Source organism: Mobula hypostoma, chromosome 1, assembly GCF_963921235.1.
Source record: "Mobula hypostoma chromosome 1, sMobHyp1.1, whole genome shotgun sequence".
Taxonomy (NCBI): domain Eukaryota; kingdom Metazoa; phylum Chordata; class Chondrichthyes; order Myliobatiformes; family Myliobatidae; genus Mobula; species Mobula hypostoma.
Genome location: NC_086097.1, coordinates 125,778,917 through 125,798,210, shown reverse-complemented (window position 1 = coordinate 125,798,210; position 19,294 = coordinate 125,778,917). Strand labels below are relative to the sequence as shown.

Here is a 19,294-nt window from a genome sequence, read left to right as displayed (position 1 = left end):
CCAATTAAACGGCTGCCCTGATTAGCCAAAATTTCATGGAATTAATTGAAGGTTTTTTAAAAAAAGACGAATTGAGTAAAAACTAATGTGTTTGAATGCAGAACAAATTAGAACACTATCAGTAGTACTGCAGTACTATAAAACTGTGTATTAGTTCCTAATTATTATTGATGGGTGAATTCATCCAGTGTACACAATTCAGTAAAATCACAAGCACCTTGTGTAGATAATGGACTGCCTTCATTCCATGCTATTGATGATTGCATCCTCCAAATCTTCATTTTCTTTGTAACATTCAAGATTGTTAATACCTTCAAATTCATCAGTTTCTAACTTGAAGTAGTGAAATTTTTACTCCTGGCTGTTTTTGGCATTTCCAAACCTGAATGCTTGAAACCATAGAGAACAAAACAGTTTGAAATTGTCCTCCTGGTTATTTCTCGCCAACCATCTGTGACAAAAATCACTGCTTTTTGAGCACATACGTATACAACTGACGCTATTTAAAACTGTGCTGTAAGCATGGTGTTGTGTCTAATGGAGCGCACAACTGCTGCTATTTAGAACCTGTTTGGCAACAGTCTCCTGTCCCAATTAAACAGCATAGTATCCCAAATAAGAGAAAAGAGTCCTGGTAATTTTCACAATTGTTTTTGTTAGGGTTGTCTCAAATAACTGCTGTCCTGATATGGCCCAGTCAACCATAATCCACTGCATTCAATTGAAATTAAGTTTAAAAGCTTTATTTTTAAGCTGAAAATGTCAAGGATTGCAAAGTAGACCTATTGTGGAGAAGTTTTAAAAGGAAAGTAAGACTATAAGACATTAGGAGCAGAATTAGGCCATTCAGCCCATTGAGTCTGCGCATCATTCCATCATGCTGATTTATTTTTCATCTCAACTCCATTCTTTTGCATTCTTCCTGTAATCTTTGACGTCCTTAGTAATTATGAATCTGTCAACCTCTGCATTAAATGTACTCAATAACTCGATCTCCACAGCTGTCTGGCAATAAAATCCACAGATTCATCACCTTTTGGCTACATTCTTTCTCATCTCTGTTCTTAAGGGACATTTTCCTATTCTGAATCTGTGCCGTCTGGTCCTAGATTTTCCAACTGTTGGAAACATCTACATGCCCACTATATTTTGGCCTTTCAGTGTTTGCTATGGTTCAACAATATTTCTCCCACACCATTTTGCTAAACTCCAGTGCCATCAAATACTCCTAATACATTAACCTTTTTATTTCAGGGTTCAAATGAACTCCGGACCTCCTCTAATTCCAGTGCATCCTTTCTTAAAACCCAAAACTGTTTACAATACTCCAAATGCAGTCTGACCAGTGCCTTATGAAGCTTTAGATTTGCAAAATGCAGAGCATTAAATCAACCCATGTACATTTGTTTATAATAGTAAACACTTTCATAATATTTGAACTTCATATGTCTTAGGTTGTACAGTTTTCTATTCCTGTCTGAATTTGCTTTCATTCAAATTTTTACTTATTCATTTACCACAAATTGGCTTTTTCTGTGATATTTGTGGAATAGAACTCTATTCTACAAACCTGACATTATACTTAGATCTGAGTCTGTCAGTTGCTAATACTGGCTGGAGCGCTCCCTTTTCGTTGTAAACGTGCAATTTATTAAGCAGTCTCCTGCAGGGCATTTATTAGAAATCACTGCATGTTATTCGAGGTTCTATTGTAGGAAATGCTGGAAATAGCTGGCATTTCAGGGAGTATCAGTGGAAAGTAAAGCAGAGTTAACACTTTAATTCAAAGATCCTTTGTCAGACATGAAATATTAAATTCTGTTTCTCTTTACATAGATGTTCCTTGATCTCAGTGTTTCCAGCACTTCCAGATTTTCAGCATCTGCAGTTGATTTTCAAACTTGAATCATTTTGCTTCATCTTGCTAACTTGATAAAAACAAATGAACATATATGTTTTACTTCAATTTTTAGTATACACTATTTTAGTTTGAAGGAGCTAAGTTGATTTCAGCATTTTTCAATTGTTTTAGATGTATAACAAGGGTTACCAATTGGTTAGGCAAGGTTGACCCTCCAGATCAAATGAGTCAATCAATTGCCATCATTTCAAGGACAGTGTATTTCCTCAGTAAGGGAGTTCCTCCTTGAACTTTGTGAATTCTATAACCTGACAGCAATGGTGATTGACTTGAATTGTGAGGTTCTCATTACTTGTTTCAATGCTAACTGATGATGTCATTTCATCCATTACTTCTACATGTGAAAGTAGTAACGGCCACAAAGTCCCTCCAGCTCAGCAAGTTAGTTAGCCTTCTGTAAGAGCCTCTCAAGTATGCCTTCAGAACACACTCTGTTTCCTGTTTCAGAACTGTCTCCTGTGTTTCTTCACATTTCTTTACAGGCATAGAAAACTGAACTCAAGGTATTACCTAGTTGGTTTACTTCCTTTGTTTCTCAGCCAGGAATCCAGGCATTAGAACCTCTCAGATGGCAATATTTTGTCAAAATACCTACAGTTTCTAAAATTTCTTTGCTGGTTAAATATACAAACAGTAATTGTTTTAATTACAGGAGTGGAACCCAGTGTGGTCTTCTGAGGTAGCCCAGCCACTTCAAGGTTCGACATGTTCTGTGTTCAGAGATGCTCTTCTGTAAACCACTGCTGTTAATAAGTAGTTATTTGTGTTACTGTCACCTTCCTGTCAGCTTGTCTGGCCATTTTCCACTGACCTCGGAAAATCCCAGGAGATCAGTAGTTTTTGAGATGCTCAAACCACCCCATCTGGCACCAACAATCGTTCCATGGTGAAAGTCACATAGATCACATTTTCTCCCCATTCCGCTGGTTGGTCTGAACAACAACTGAATTCCTTGACCATGTCTGCATGCTCTTGTGTACATTGAGTTGATGCCACATAATTGACTGATTAGATATTTGCATTAATAAGCAGGTATCAGGTATACAGCACCTAATGAAGTAGCCACTATGTACGTATGTTCTAACTTGAATGAAACCCATCTTAAGGAGGAGCAGTTTTCCTTTAATATGAATCAATGACCTGCTTCTTATTCTCCATTCGATTACTGTTCATGGAAATAAAGTTTCAAGAAAAAGTTTGTGAACCCTTTGCAATTACCTGGTTTTCTGCATTAAATACTTATAAGGTGTTGTCTGGTTTTCTGTCACAATAATAGACAAATACAATCTGCCTAAACTTAATAACACACAAGTGATTGTGTTACTACTTGTAAGTACTGAGTACGCCATTTAAGCAATGGCATTCAAAAAAAGTATGTGAATCCCTGGGTTAATTCCTTCTGCAAAAGCTTTTTGGACTCGGGTGTTCCAATCAATGAGATGAGATTGGAGGTGTGGGTTGTAGAGGTGCCCTGCCCTATAAAAAGGACAGAGTCTGGTTACTGACAGAGCCTGCTCTTGTCAAGAAAGATCTGTACCATGCCTCGATCAAAACAACTTCCAGAGGATCTTAGAAGAAGAATTATAGAGATGTATGAAGCTGGAAAAGCTATAAAAGCATTTCTAACGACCTGAGTTTTCATCAGTCCACAATAAGAAATTGTCTACAAATGGAGGAAACTCAGTACCATTGCTATTCTCCTGCCAAGATCACACTGCTGAAGGAGGTGGAAAAGAATCTAAGGGAAACGGCAAAAGACCTGCAGAAATCTCAGGAACTTACTAAAATCTCTGGTCATGTGTCCACCGTAAGAAAAATACTGACCACGAATAGTGTTCATGGAGGGACACCACAGAACAAACGACTGCTCTCCAAAAAAATAATTGCTGCACGTCTACAAGTTTGCAAAAGACCACCTGGATGTTCCACAATGCTTCTGGGACAATGTTCTGTGGACAGCTAAGACAAAAGTTGAACTTCTTGGCAGAAATACACATTGCTATGTTTAGAGGAGAAAGGGCACCACACACCAACACCAAAACCTCATCCCAAGTGAAGCATGGTGGAAGGAGCGTCATGGTTTGGGGCTGCTTTGCTGTCTCAGCCTGGGCGGCTTGCACATGTTGAGGGAGCAATGAATTCAAAATTGTATCAAGATATTTTACAGGAGAATGTCAGGTAAGCGGTCTGTCATCTGAAGCTTAAGAGAATTTGGATGATGCAACAAGGCAATGATCTGAAACATGAGTAAATCAACAACAGAATGGTTTAAAAAGAACAAAATTTGTGTTTTGGAATGGCCAAGTCAGAGTCCAGACTTTAACCCAACTGAGATGCTGTGCCAAGGAACTGAAGAGGACTGTTCATGCAAGGTATCCCAGAAATACTGATGAACTGGAAGAGTTCTGTATGGAAGAATGGTCTAAACTTCCTCCTTGCCGTTGTGCAAGTCTGATCAGCTCAGGAAATGTTTGGTGGGAGTTGCTGCTCAAGGAGGTTCTATCAGTTATTAAATACGAGGGTTCTCACACTTTTTCCAGCCTGAACTGTGAATGATTATACATGTTCGATAAAGACATGAAAAGCAAAATTGTTTGTGCGTTATTACTTTAGGCAGATTGGGTCTGTCTATTTAGATGAAGATCAGACCACATTTTGAGTAATTAATGCAGAAAAACAGGTAATTGCAAAGGGTTTTCAAACTTTTTCTTGCAACCGTAAGTCTTGTTTATTCTGTCCTTCTGCAAACTCAGGGCTGGCTGTGCAGATCATATCCTACAAGTGAAACTTTTTTAAGCCTTAGCATTGCCAGTTTACATCAGTATTGTGGTCCATTTCAGGTGCTTCCCACAAAAATGTCTTATTCTTCAAACCTCAAGAATGTTATGAGTATGCAGAATCGACAGAGGAAGACAGCTGATGAGCAAGTGTTACCAGAAGATGAATCTGAAAATTCACGAATAGGACCATCTGCTCAAGACCTTGCAGCACAACTAAAAAGTAGCTTACTGGCTGAGATTGGGCTTACTGAAAGTGAAGGACCACCACTTACATCATTCAGGCAAGTATTCTTTGCAGTTTTTTCTGTTGTGCAGCTATATTTCAAATTGTTCAAAACAATGTTAAAACTGTCATATTCTTAATCTAACAGTTCATGGTTTTAGAAATTCATAATTTCTTCCTATTTTTATCTAATCTCAGGCCGCAGTGTAGTTTCATGGGAATGGTGATTTCTCATGACATGTTATTAGGGCGTTGGCGATTGTCTTTGGAGCTCTTTGGCAGAGTATTTATGGAAGATGTTGGAGCTGAACCTGGTTCGGTAGGTAAAATACACTCATGACACTGATGTTAAACATTCTAAAGTTATTGTTTTCAGAATTATTTATATAGCACTTGAACTAAACGTGTGAATTTCTTCAATAGATCTTGACTGAACTTGGTGGGTTTGAAGTGAAAGAATCAAAATTCCGGAGAGAAATGGAGAAACTAAGAAATGCTCAATCCAGAGATCTAACGCTTGAGGTAAAAAGTGGTTTGATTTCATGATTACTGGCATCCCTTTGTTCTCTTTTAAATCTTAGGAAGTAATATAGAAGATTATTTCTTGAATAATGTAACTTTGTACATGAGTGTCTCTGAGGAATAAATGTCAAACCCCATTTCCAAATGCACATTCCCCAGCAAAGTAACTAGTCAGTAATGCTCATGTTTCAGCTTGAACAGAGCAGTTTAAATTTGGGAGATTAAATTTGAGTTTCCTGGATTATTCAAGTTTTTGTTGTTAGATCTTGAAGCCTTTAAGTTTATACTGAAATATTGATAGGTATCTCAAGTTTATAAACAGTGAATCTGTGCCTCGTCATTTCCTTTACAATTTCTTCCCCCCAATATTTATTCAATGTTGTAAATAGTTAAGTAGTTTGGGTACTTTAAATTAACAGTGGGGAAAAAAAGATAATTTTAATGTGTGATATTTCAGGTTGATCGCGATCGTGACCTCTTGATTCAACAAACAATGAGGCAACTGAACAATCACTTTGGCCGCAGATGCACCACAACTCCAATGACAGTGCACAGGGTGAAGGTCACTTTCAAAGATGAGCCAGGAGAGGGTAGTGGAGTGGCTCGAAGTTTTTACACTGCAATTGCACAAGCATTTCTGTCCAGTGAAAAATTACCAAATCTGGACTGCATACAGAATGCTAGCAAGGGATTGCAAACTAGTATGTGATTTTTAAATATTTCACAAATATAAATGGTTTATGTGTTCTGGTGCTAAATCATTTGGTTTAACAAAATTTTTAAAAATCTGACTGTAACAGGATCTGTTAGATTGTTACAAACTAATCCTGCATCTGAAATGATGTGGACTTTCATGAGTATATAGATAACTGTAATAGTCTGAAAATTCATTGAACCTTTTCATTTTTAATGAGAACAATCAAATTTAATCATGATTAACCTTTACTGTAAGTACATAATTGTTCGCATTTAATTTCTCACCTTAGTGATTCAAAGGAGCAGATTACAAAACCATCAGAATATTATATAGAAAGTAAATAGTTTGCTTTGTCAGTTTCTTAAAGAACATGTGATTAAATTACTGAAAACAAGTTTTCTTTGTTTTATATAATTGTAATGGTTTGCAACATATCAAGATCTTGAGTAGAAATTTATTCCCACGATGTCAGTTTCAGGTGAAGGTTAGATTCATTATTTTTAAATTTTATTTATTTATTGAGACACAGTGCATGGAACAGGCCCCTCCAGACCAAGCTATGCTACCCAGCATCTCACTGATTTAACCTTGGCTTAATCACAGGACAATTTACAATGACCAATTAACCTACTAACCAGTATGTCTTTGAACTATGGGTGGAAAATGAAGCACCCATGGGAGACCCACGTGCTTCAGGGGAAGGACTTACAAACTTTCTTATGTGATGAAATTGAACTCCAAACTCTGATGCCATGAGCTGTAATAGTGACACATTAATCACTACGCTACCATGGTGCCTTCTTGTGTATTTTGTCCTTCATATCTCTAAGAAAGGACAGTATTAATGATTGGCGATCTTAGATCATAATTTCCTGGTAGTATATAGATAGAGAGCTGATCTTTTATCTGATTATTTCTGAATTAAGAATATATTTTGTTAATTGATAAATATATTTGTAGACATTTACTACAAGAAAATTTGAAATCTAGAAATTTTCATTTTTGTGTTTTAACTGATCGGTAGTACTGGTTGTTAACAAAATTAATAACATTTACTATAGAAGTTACAACAATAAGTAGTTGTTTATGGTTTAGGTCTAATGCAGCGCCTGAGGAACCGGGAGAGGGAGCGGGAAAGAGAGAGAGAACGAGAAATGAGGAGAAGTGGTGGAATGAGAGCAGGTTCACGTCGAGATAGAGATCGGTAAGTGAACTTTTTCATATTTACTCTTGGCTTTCAAAAGCTTCAGTATGATATCAACTAATTGAAGATCAGTTTTTATTCAGTTGAAGTATTGAAATACCATTGCATTTTGTGTTAGGGAGGAGTTTACATTTGGTCCCACTTTTGAAGAGGAGAGATTGTGCAGAAGAATATAGTCCAACCCTGTCAAATTTTATAAACTAATGGAATTCGAATCAAGTTCCATTAGATACTTTACCATCAATATTTCAAGAAAATATCCGTTGTCCAAAAATGTTTACAATAAACTGAAAAGGTGTCGTTCTACACTCAGTGGCCATGTTATTAGGTACACCTATACACCTCATTAAGGCATCTGTCTAATCAGCCACTAATGTGGCAGCAGCTCAGTGCATAAAAGTATGTAGATACAGTCAAGCAGTTCATTTGTTGTTCAGACCAAACATCAGAATGGGCTACCTAGCAAAGTGGCCACTGAATGTATGCTAACTATATAACTCCTCTACGTCCATACAGTTGAATCTCGTTCCAATTGAGTTTTTTGGCTTGGGCTGAACTATCAGCTTGCCAGCTCAGTCAAAGCATCGTTCCTGTCTGTTTCCTATTTGTCCTTCAGCCTTATTATTTTTGATTACAGATTGATAGGTGCATTTTTTGTAGATATTCTAGCTTAGTCACTGAGACAAGTCAAATTGTGATCAAGCATAGCAACTGAAGACCTTTTATTTAAATCCTGGAATGATTAGTGCATCAGGGTTTTGGATCATATGTCAAGCAACAACAATTTTAGTTATTATAAGACCAGAAATGTTGCTAAGCGGTATTACCTGACCTGACAGTAGGAAAACCAATTTCTCAAACTTCTGGTAATTTCTCTTGTCTCTTCCCCAAGCCCCCACCCCCACCACTTTCCATTCCCCATTCAGGCTCCCACTTATCTCTTGTCCTTGCCTGCCTATCACCTGCCTGAGGCCCCTCTTCCTTCCCTTTCTCCTTTATTCCACTCTCCTCTCCTATCAGATTTGTCCTTCTTCAACCCTTTACCACTTCCACCTATCATTTCTCAGCTTCTCACTTCACCCACCCAATTTCCTTTCCCCTTACCTGGTTTCACCTACCCCCACCTTATTCTGGCTCCTTCTCCCTTTCCAGTTCTGATGCAGGGTCTCTGCCCAAAACATTGATTGTTTATTCCCTTCCAGAGATGCTGCCTGACCTGTTGAGTTCCTCCAGTGTTTTGTGTTTGTTGCTAAGCAGTAACACTTTTTATTTAAAAAGTCATTTGCACCTTGTGTTAAGTTGTGCTGATTAGAGAGTTTACTCTGTAGATACCTGAACAAAGTATTTCTTTAATCCTGAAAAAAACATAAAACAGCCGAGTCTGTGAGGTAGCTGGTGATCACTGACAACACACTGCAGGTTTCTAGGCTTGAACTGCATTTGATCTACTCAAGAAGTTGCAGTCTGTTTCACAGAATAATGACAACAAACATTGACAGTATCAATGTCACTAAAAGTGCAAAATCTGCACCGTTATTTATTTCACCATCATATTAAGGATTGTTTCCTCCCCAAACAAATTCCTAAGATGTTGTCCCTATACACGGAGTTTGAAAGTAGAAAATATAGAACTTTCAAGGGATTTCAGGTGATAAACATCCTGTCTCCATCTGTATTGATTTTCTACGTTTTCCCTGTGACCTCGTGGGTTTCCGCTAGGTGTTCCAGTTTCAAAGACGTACGAGTTCGGTTAACTGCTCACGTGGGTTTAATTGTGCTGTGGGAGGCTTGTTGGGCCGGAAGAGCCTATTACCATGCTGCATTTCTAAATAAATAAATAGACTTCCATTCACAGCACAATAGGGCTTAGAGCTTGTAATCGCACTTCCTAAGCATTGAATTTGCTTTTATATTGTTCTATTAAAAATAAAATAGCCATCCCTTTCTGGTCATGTTTGCCCATTCTAACCTATTACACTAGCCAGCAGTACCTCAGCAAATGAAATGCCAGCAGTGTTGAATTCTATTACATCGAAGGCTCTACCAGTTCATCTTACTTGATCAGTCATATTACAGATCTTACTTTCTGTGGTTACATTGGTGGAGTACGATCTAGATTACTTTCAGCAATGTTCTAAGGTCAGGATTAAATAAATTTTAAATACTTTTTTGGTTCCATGGGATAATGAATATCAGATCCTAAAGAATATGTTGAAAAGAGTTATTTAGCTTTTAATTTAGTATTACTATGTATTGTTTCAAAACGCAGAAGATAAAGACAAGTTTCCATATCTTTTAAAAATATATACTTCGAGGAAGCTTCCTCTGGAGGCTAAAGAAATTTGTCATGTCCCTGTTGACTCTTGCCAGTTTTTATTAATTCACCATCAAAAACATTCTATCTGTATGCATCATGACTTGGTATGACAACTGCTGTGCACATGACTGCAAGAAACTACCCAGCTCAGCACATCACAGAAACCGGCCTCCCTGCTATCGACTGTTTGTACTTGATGTCTCAATAAAGCAGCCAGCATAAGCAAAGACCTCACCCACTCCAAACATATTCTCCTCTTTCCTCTCCCATTGGACAGAAGTTACAAAAACTTATAAGCATGTGTCATCAGGTTCAAGGACAGCTTCTATCCCAGTGTAATTAGACTGTTGAACAAACTAATTTGCATTATTAGACCTCACAATCTATCTTATGATCTTCACTTTGTTTACCTGCACTGCATTTTCTTTGTAGCTTTTATACTTTATTCTGCATTGTTGTCCTTTTACCTTGTTCTGCCTCAATACACTGTTATGACTTGATCTTCATGAATGCTATGTAAAACAAGCATTTTATTGTATGCTGGTGCATGTGACAATAGAAACCAATATCAATATCAAAGTAAGTGACCTGACCTGGGAATTTCAACAGATTTGACCATATAATTAGTGCTAGTTGAAAATCCTTCACTTTCACAAATGCATTAATGGAATCTGATCCGATTAATATTATTGATGTAATAAGGAAATAAGCTTACATGAATCCTCCTCCAGCTGGTTGTTCTAATGTAATACAATCAATGATTATTAAAGTGGGTACTCTTAATTTTTGTAGGGAATCCAGAAGGCAGCTTTCGATAGATACCAGACCTTTCCGGCCAGCATCAGAAGGAAATCCTAGTGATGATCCAGACCCACTACCAGCCCACCGCCAAGCACTTGGAGAGCGGCTCTATCCCAGAGTTCAAGCAATGCAGCCAGTAAGTGCTGAAAAATAATCTGTTCTGGTCATCATGTATGCAATTTTTCTGTGATGAATTTATGTAGTTTCTAATAAAATTGTAATGCCTAAATTAAAACTTTGTATTTCAGGCATTTGCAAGTAAAATTACTGGAATGTTGCTAGAATTATCCCCTGCACAACTCCTGCTTCTTCTAGCTAGTGAAGACTCATTAAGAGCAAGAGTTGACGAGGCCATGGAACTAATAATTGCACATGGAAGGTAAGGTACATTATCCTCCTTGAACCTAAAGCTTTAGAGCCTGCAGATCTGAAGTAAAAAAAAAGTCTTCAGCCATTCGGTAAGCATTGTGGAGTGTGAAGAAGAGTTCGCTTTTCAGATCTGCGTCTATATGCACAAGTTATGCAGCATCTCTACAAATGCAGTCAGACTTGAAGAGTATTGCCAACATTTTCTGCTTTCATTTCATTGAACTTCTAAATCTATAATGCAAACTTAATTATTATATTTATTTTACAGGGAAAATGGTGCTGATAGTATATTGGACTTGGGATTACTTGATTCATCAGATAAATCTCAGGTAGTGAGATCTTATTTCTTTGAATAAGTCTTTGTATTTGTTTTAGCCTGTAGGATGTGCAATTTAAGAGTTCTTTGTAAAAATGTGTTACAACTCAAATTAACTAGCTATGTTAATATACGTTCAGTTCACCAAAAAATAACCCTTTAGGGTGAGAACAAACTCAACTTGACGAATCACACTACTACTGTTACTAGTATTAGTACTTCTACAACTTTTTTAATATGACCTCCATGCTCGTGGTTCTGCTTTTGTCAGGTTTTATGCATTGTAATTCTTCGCTTATAAGGAACTTTAAACTCTTTACCACTGAAGCCAGCAATTGCTAGTTGAAGTCTGAGTTTCAATTTTTATTACCAGACTGAAGTTTGAATTACAGATGTCGTGGTCTATTCAGTTTCGAAGTTCCATTATGGCAGAGGAAAACAGAAGAGCAGAGATTGAAGAGTCCACAAATAAATTACGTTGCTGCAATGTTCTTAAAAACTGCTGACTTTTAAAATTTCTAGCAGGACACTAGAAAACGACATGGTTCCAGTCGGAGTGTGGTGGACATGGAATTGGATGAGCCAGATGATGGTGATGATAATGCCCCATTATTCTATCAACCTGGGAAGCGAGGATTCTACTCACCAAGGCCTGGCAAAAACACAGAAGCACGCCTCAATTGTTTCCGTAATATTGGCAGGTGAATTGAATTGTAAACTTATTATGGTTATGTACTATTCATTTTTTTCCAGTTCATACAGAAAATTAAAAATTATAACTTTCCCTTTGAATTCATTTCAGGATATTGGGTCTTTGCTTACTACAAAATGAATTATGCCCTATAACACTAAATAGACATGTTATTAAAGTTCTGCTAGGAAGGAAAGTAAGTATGTTAGTGAATATAATTTTATGTGCATATTGTATAATTGGAACTTGGACTTATTAAAAGTAATGATTGTAAATCCTTTCCAGGTGAATTGGCATGACTTTGCTTTCTTTGATCATGTGATGTATGAAAGTTTACGGCAATTGATCCTCGCTTCTCAGAGTCAGGATGCATATGCAGTGTTTGCAGCAATGGATCTTGCTTTTGCTATTGATCTTTGTAAAGAAGAAGGCGGAGGACAGGTATAGTTACTTTTGTGTGTAAGCTCAATTGTAATTACATTTGTATTAGTGAATGAATATGACATGCATAATAACGTATCACTTTAAAAATCTTAACAGAAATAATAATTGTTATACTTTTTAATAGCACACACAAAATGCTGGAGGAACTCGGCATGTCAGGCAGTACCTATGGAAATGAATAAACAGTTGGAGTTTCGGGCCAAGACACATCAGCACTGGAATGGAAGGGGGAAGGTTGCAGGATAAGAAAGTGCGGGGCCGGGGAAGGAGATAAAGCCAGAAGGTTATAGGTGAAACCAGATGGCTGAGGGAAGGGGGGTGAAGTAAGAAGCTGGGAGGTGATAGATGGTAATGGTAAAGGGCTAGAGAAGAAGGAATCTGATAGGAGAGGAGAGTGGACCATGGAAGAAAGGGAAATGATAGGCAGATGAGAAGATATAAGAGGCCAGAGTGCAAACTTGAAGTGAGGAGTGGGAAGGAGGGGAGAGAAATTGATGGAAGTTGGAGAAATCAGTGTTCGTGCCATTAGGTTGGAGGCTATCTTTGGAATACGAGTTGTCGCTCCTCCAGCCTGAGAATAGCCTCATCATGGCAGAAAAGGGAGGCCATGGTCAGACATGTCAGAAAGGGAACAGGAATAAGAGTTTAAATAGTTGGCCACAGGGAAATCCTGCTCTTTGCAAAGTCTTTCAATGGAAAAGGTTCATGGTAAATTAGTAGATAAAACTTCATATATGTGGAGATGCAACAAAAGTAAAAAGTTTGAAGTTGCGCAAGTTATTGGGATATTGTTTGTGGGGTTAGTATCTTCATGAAGTGTGGCAAAAATTACAAAATAGATTCAACTTGTTGATACCTACAGTGGCATGCAAAGGTTTGGGCACCCCTGGTCAAAATTTCAGTTACTGTGAATAGTTAAGTGAGTAGAAGATGAACTGATCTCCAAAAGTCATAAAGTTAAAGATGAAACATTCTTTTCAACATTTTGAAGCAAGAGTAGTGTGTTATTTGTGTTTTGTACAATTTTACAGTGGGAAAAAAAGGAAAGGAACACCGTGCAAAAGTTTGGGCACCCCAAGAGATTTGAGCTCTCAGATAACTTTTACCAAGGCCTCAGACCTTAATTAGCTTGTTAGGGCTATGGCTTGTTCACAGTCATCGTTAGGAAAGGCCAGGTGATGCAAATTTCAAAGCTTTATAAATACCCTGACTCCTCAAACCTTGTCCCAACAATCAGCAGCCATGGGCTCCTCTAAGCAGCTGCCTAGCACTCTGAAAATTAAAATAAATGATGCCCACAAAGCAGGAGGCGGCTGTAAGAAGATAGCAAAGCATTTTCAGGTTGCCGTTTCCTCAGTTCGTAATGTAATTAAGAAATGGCAGTTAACAGGAACGGTGGAGGTCTGGAATACCAAGAAAACTTTGAGAGAACTGTTTGTAGGATTGCTAGAAAGGCAAATCAAAACCCCTGTTTGACTGCAAAAGACCTTCAGGAAGATTTAGCAGACTCTGGATTAGTGGTGCACTGTTGTACTGTGCAGCGACACCTGCACAAATATGACCTTCATGGAAGAGTCATCAGAAGAAAACCTTTCCTGCATCCTCACCACAAAATTCAGTGTCAGAAGTTTGCAAAGGAACATCTAAAGAAGCCTGATGCATTTTGGAAACAAGTCCTGTGGACTGATGAGATAGACCGCAGTGAGCAAAGGTATGTTTGGAGAAAAAAGGGTGCAGAATTTCATGAAAAGAACACCTCTCCAACTGTTTAGCACAGGGGTGGATTGGTCATGCTTTGGGATTGTGCTGTAGCCAGTGGCACGGGGAACATATTACTGGTAGAGGGAAGAATTAATTCGATTAAATTTTAGCAAATTCTGGAAGCAAGCATCACACCATCTTTTTTTTTAAAAGCTGAAGATGAAAAGAGGATAGCTTCTACAACAGGATAATGATCCTAAACACACTTCAAAATCCACAGTGGACTACCTCAAGAGGCACAAGCTGAAGGTTTTTCTATGGCCCTCACAGTCCCCTGACCTAAACATCATCAAAAATCTGTGGATAGACCTCAAAAGAGCAGTGCATGCAAGGCGACCCAAGAATCTCACAGAACTAGAAGGCTTTTGCAAGAATTGAAAGACTCTTAGCTGGCTACAGAAAGCATTTACAAGCTGTGATACTTGCCAAAGGGGGTGTTACTAAGTACTGACCATGCAGGGTGCCCAAACTTTTGCTTTGGGCCGTTTTCATTTTTTGTTAGTTTGAAACAGTAAAATATGGAAATAAAAGTAAGTAATCTTGCTTAAAGTATTAAAGAAATGTGTCATCTTTAACTTTATGCCGTTTGGAAATTAGGTCATCTTTTACTTGCTTAGTTATTCACAATAACAGAAATTTTGACTGGGGTGCCCAAACTTTGCATGCCACTGTATAGGTATTAGAGCAACTTGCTTTAGATATCATAGAACTAAAGAATATGTATTGGTTTATTGAGATCCTAAAATCAAATCAGAGTAAAATTTATTATCAAAATTCATATATGTCACCATACACAGTGTATTCTGATTAATTTGGCCATTCGTTAATTGAGTCAGTTGTTTATTTTGGACACTAAGACACTTTATAGGGATACAAAACTGACGCCCAACAGTTTCTAATTAGCTTCAGTCATGTGCACTTGTGTGGTCATTTAACACTGCACCATACTTAAAGCAAATAATTTTTAAATAGCGTCAGTTGCATGTGCTTCTATTCAAAAAGCAGTGATTTTTGTCACTGATATGTAATTGGTGAGATATAAGCAATAAGAGAATTCTGAACCTTGTTTGCTCACTGCAGTTTCAAGCATTGAGGCCTGAAGGTGCTAGAAATGGTTAGGAGTGAAAATGAAATGATCTCACTACTTCAACATGTTAGGAACTATAAAGAATTTGAAAGAATTGATGATAAATCTGAATGTTACAATGAAAATGAAGATTTGAAAGATACAATTGTCAAAAGTTTTCTATGAAGGCTTTCCATTATCTGCAGGAGGTGTCTGCTGATTTTGTTCATTTTAGTCTAGCAAGAACGTGGCAGTGTACACTAGACGAGTTCCTCTGTCGATACTGTTAGGAACTAGTACAGTTTTATAGTACCGTAATAGTATTGGTAGTGTTCTAATTTGTTCTATATTTCATTTAAATACATAGTTTGGTACTCAGTTTGGCTTTTCTATGCCTTTTAACTATTTCCATGAAACGGACTAATTGGACCTAAATGTGTTGGTCCCAATGTGTCCCGTCAGCTGGAATCCACTGTACTACCTTGAGATTCATTTTCTTGCAGGCATTCACCAGAAAATAAAGAAATAGAATACTATAAAACTATACATGAGCAAAGACTGACAAACAAAATACACATTATAGATACATGATTATATATAGAGTTGGCCAGGAAGGCAGTTCTGGAGACATAAATAATGGGTAGGGATATTGAAAATTAGAGTATTTCATTCAACTCTTGCTATGCAATAGGATCAGAACAATCTGCACCTTATCCATACTGTCTTGAATCCATAACTAAGGATCTGGGGTGACATTGGCAAGGCCAACATTTACTGTCCTTAATTGCCTTAGAGATTAATGATTAGCGTCCATCTCAAATGCATCATTCCTGATGTTTTGTTGGTTAGGGAATTCCACAGTGTTGAGTAGTGTGATGTGATATGACATGACATGTAGCTATGGTTTTGTGTGTCTGCTGCACTTGTCTTTCTGGGTGATAGAGACTCAGAGTGAGCTTATTGGAGCAACCTAGACAAGAAATGTCATTGCAGGATGTAAATAGTTTGTAATATTCACTGTGGCTATAGTGGAGGGAGTGAATGGTGTTTGAACTGGATGGTGGCAAGTGTTTTGAATATTGAAGCAGCATTTGGCCAACCAGGGGTATGTATGTAGTGGTATCTCATCACTTTCCTGACAATCCGTGCAGATTGTGGAAACACAGTAGGGTATAAGATAAATTACTGCCTTCAACATGCTCAGTTACTGATCTGCTTTTGTGGTTGTGGTATGTGTGTGATTGGCTTCTGGTCAGTTTGATCCCAGATTGTGGTTGAAAGAGTAGGTTATGTTCTGCACCAAGTGTCACTGGTAGGGTGATAACCTGTGATGGGCTCAGCACAGGGAACAAACAACACTGATGTTTTCACATCAGCCATGCCCAAATGATGTTAATATCCTGGAGTAAGCAAGCACTGAGTGCTTCATTTTCTGAGCAGTTGTGATTAGAAAATAATGTTGTATCTTGTCCCCCACATCTGGCTTAATTGAAGACTTAATTGATTAAAGCTGCTGAAGATGGTTGAGAAATAACAGTTTCTTGAGAAATGCTTGAAGCAGTAGCCCAGTTATGGAATTGTTAACCTCCAACAACTACAGTCATCTGTATGCAAGATGTAATTCCTACTTAATTTTCTTGATGCTTTTTGACTTCAGTTTCCCCAGATAAGGTGATGCGCTGACGTAGCTATTTGTGTAACATTTTACAGTGCCTGGGATCAAGGTTCAGTTCCTGCTATTGTCTATATTGACTTTGTATGTTCTCTCCGTGACCATGGGTTTTCTCAAGCTGCTTCAGTTCCTTCCCACATTCTAAAGAAACACAGATTAGGAATAGTGAGTTGTAGACTTGCTATGTTTGCCCGGGAATTGTGGTGACTTTTGCAGGTTGCCCTCAACACATCCTCCGAATATGTTAGTCATTGATGCAGGCGATGTATTTCAATATTCGTGAATATTGAATATCTGTGTTTCAATATTCATGTGACAAATAAAGCTGATCTTTAAAATCTTTGGATACTCTTGGTGATATGCTCAAGCAAATGCTGCCTGAAGTCAAGGCCAGTTGCTTTTACCTCCCCTTTAGTTTTTCAACACTAATCCACTTTTGGACCAAAGCTCCAATAAGATCTGGGCCCAAGTGGTCCTGATAAAACTCAAATTAAGGATGAGTAAGTGTTCCTTGATGGTCCTGTTGATGATGCCTTTATTACTTGGCTGCTGATGGAATAAAATAAGAGGTAAATTGCCTGATTGGCATTGTCTTGCTAGTAATGATTTTTCACTTTGTGGGTAGGTGCCAGTGGAACAGTTAGGATGGAGTTGCAGCTTGTTTCAGTTCATTTCTTCAGTCTTGCTGCAAGAATGTTTCTGATCCCATAGTCTCAGCTGTCTTCGCTGCTGTCACTAGTGGATTGATGAAGCTGACAGGAATTGCCGAAAGAAGCCAGGGTGGACCATCTGCTCAATAATTCAGGTTGAACATGGTTCCAAGGCATTTGCATGCTGCACCCTATTGTTGCCGAGATTAAATGTACTCATGGCATCATCTTTTTTAGCCAGTAATTTTGTTTGTATGTTGATTTCCACAACTTGGTGAAGCAGGAATGCAGAGTGATCTGATTGTGGGATTACGTGGCTATTTTTCCTGTTTAGCATGCATTGTATCCCGTGTTGCAGTTTTTAACCAGGTTGGCAACTTATCTGTACATATATCTGGAAATTATCTAGGCTTTCCTTCATACCCATGATATCCCTTGGTAGTATGATGTCGTAAGAAGCATTAAGTTACTGATAGTGTTGGAATATAGTCATGCTACTAATGGCCAGTGTCTCATAATTCCTCACTTTTGCCTCATTTACTGGAAAGTAAGTCTGCTTCCTCAAATGGAAGTGTGTTTTCCTCCCAGCATAGATCAACTTCAAGTGTTATTATCACTCAGTCGTACACATGGATGCGGCTAAATGAAACATTAACTTCTAAGTTCTTCAGCCAGTACACAATCTAGCCGTGTGTGAAGTATTCAGAGCTTTCATTTTAGTATCTTACTGAAGCCAAAGTTCTGTACTTGCCCCAACTGGATGCAGTTGAATTCCACGCATCCTCTAAAATGGAGTAAAATTATACAGTTTGTATGTCAAATATTGAGTAGTGTTTTGCATGAAGTGTTCGCCAATTACTACATATTTATTTCCTCTTTCCAATTGGAAGCTTTATTCATTGATACGTGGAATTCAAGTTCCTTTAAAATAAAGAGAGCAAGCTTAATTATTTAAGCTTGTATTGTGTACACATCGAATGCCAGACTAGACTTGATACCTTCACAAAGGCTTATTCATTGAAATGTGTCCTTAAAAGCACCTCGAGATCAAAGTCAAGTTGGTATTTTCTGCTTTTAGTAGAAACATTCTGATTCACTGCCGCTGTAGATGCAGTACTGTAAAATTCTTCCCTTATTTTCCACTGTATATCATGTACGATCATGTAAGAATCTGCAATTTTTGTTGGTTGCAGGTTGAACTTGTTCCTGGTGGAGCCAATATTCCGGTCACTCCTCTGAATGTTTACGAATATGTTAGGAAATATGCAGAATACCGAATGTTGGTGGTTGCTGAGCAGCCTCTTCATGTAAGTCTCCCTATTTCTGACGCAAATGTCTTGTTTTCACTGCAAAGGTCACTTACGAAGAAATTCATTAAAACTGCAGTAAGCAGTGAATCTGCTAGTGCTGTGGAAACACTTATTATTGTGCTGAAAATGTGCTTTATCAGTTCTTCAGATTCACTCTAAAGTGGGATGTTCCTAAGATTATAAAAGGGTTTGAAGGATAATAGCATTTGACAGAAGACTCATGCGGTATCTAAAACTTAGCCTCACTGAGATGACTGACTGAAACCAAATACAGATTGAGCACCCCTGCTTGAGCACCCCTGCTTGGGGCCAGAAGTGTTTTGGATTTTGGTACTTCTCAGATTTTGGAATATTTGCATCTGTTTAATGAGATATCTTGGGGATGAGACCCAAGTCTAAACAGGAAATATATTTACATTAAATGTACAGCTTATACATATCCAATATCCTGAAGGTAGTTTTATATAACACTTCTAATAGCTGTCATTATCTCAGGCACCCAGATGGACAGTCAGTGGTTGCTTGACATCGCCATCATTCCCAACTCTAA

The 19,294-nt window shown here is 37.9% G+C and overlaps 1 protein-coding gene across 5 annotated transcripts in view; it reads left to right on the top strand.

Moving 5' to 3' along the window:
- Positions 1–19,294, top strand: part of ubr5 (ubiquitin protein ligase E3 component n-recognin 5) — a 198,213-nt gene that overhangs the window by 166,130 nt on the left and 12,789 nt on the right. For 3 of the 5 annotated variants that reach the window (XM_063055485.1, XM_063055476.1, XM_063055464.1), the window contains 12 exons: positions 4,762–4,982; positions 5,123–5,243; positions 5,348–5,446; positions 5,904–6,147; positions 7,239–7,347; positions 10,457–10,601; positions 10,714–10,844; positions 11,103–11,163; positions 11,676–11,851; positions 11,953–12,037; positions 12,127–12,282; positions 18,628–18,741. In XM_063055485.1, coding sequence (XP_062911555.1) covers positions 4,762–4,982; positions 5,123–5,243; positions 5,348–5,446; positions 5,904–6,147; positions 7,239–7,347; positions 10,457–10,601; positions 10,714–10,844; positions 11,103–11,163; positions 11,676–11,851; positions 11,953–12,037; positions 12,127–12,282; positions 18,628–18,741 — 1,662 coding nt within the window. Of the gene's footprint in view, positions 1–4,761; positions 4,983–5,122; positions 5,244–5,347; positions 5,447–5,903; positions 6,148–7,238; positions 7,348–10,456; positions 10,602–10,713; positions 10,845–11,102; positions 11,164–11,672; positions 11,852–11,952; positions 12,038–12,126; positions 12,283–18,627; positions 18,742–19,294 lie in introns of all 5 variants that reach the window. The other 2 variants (XM_063055469.1, XM_063055455.1) reach the window with 1 other exon arrangement.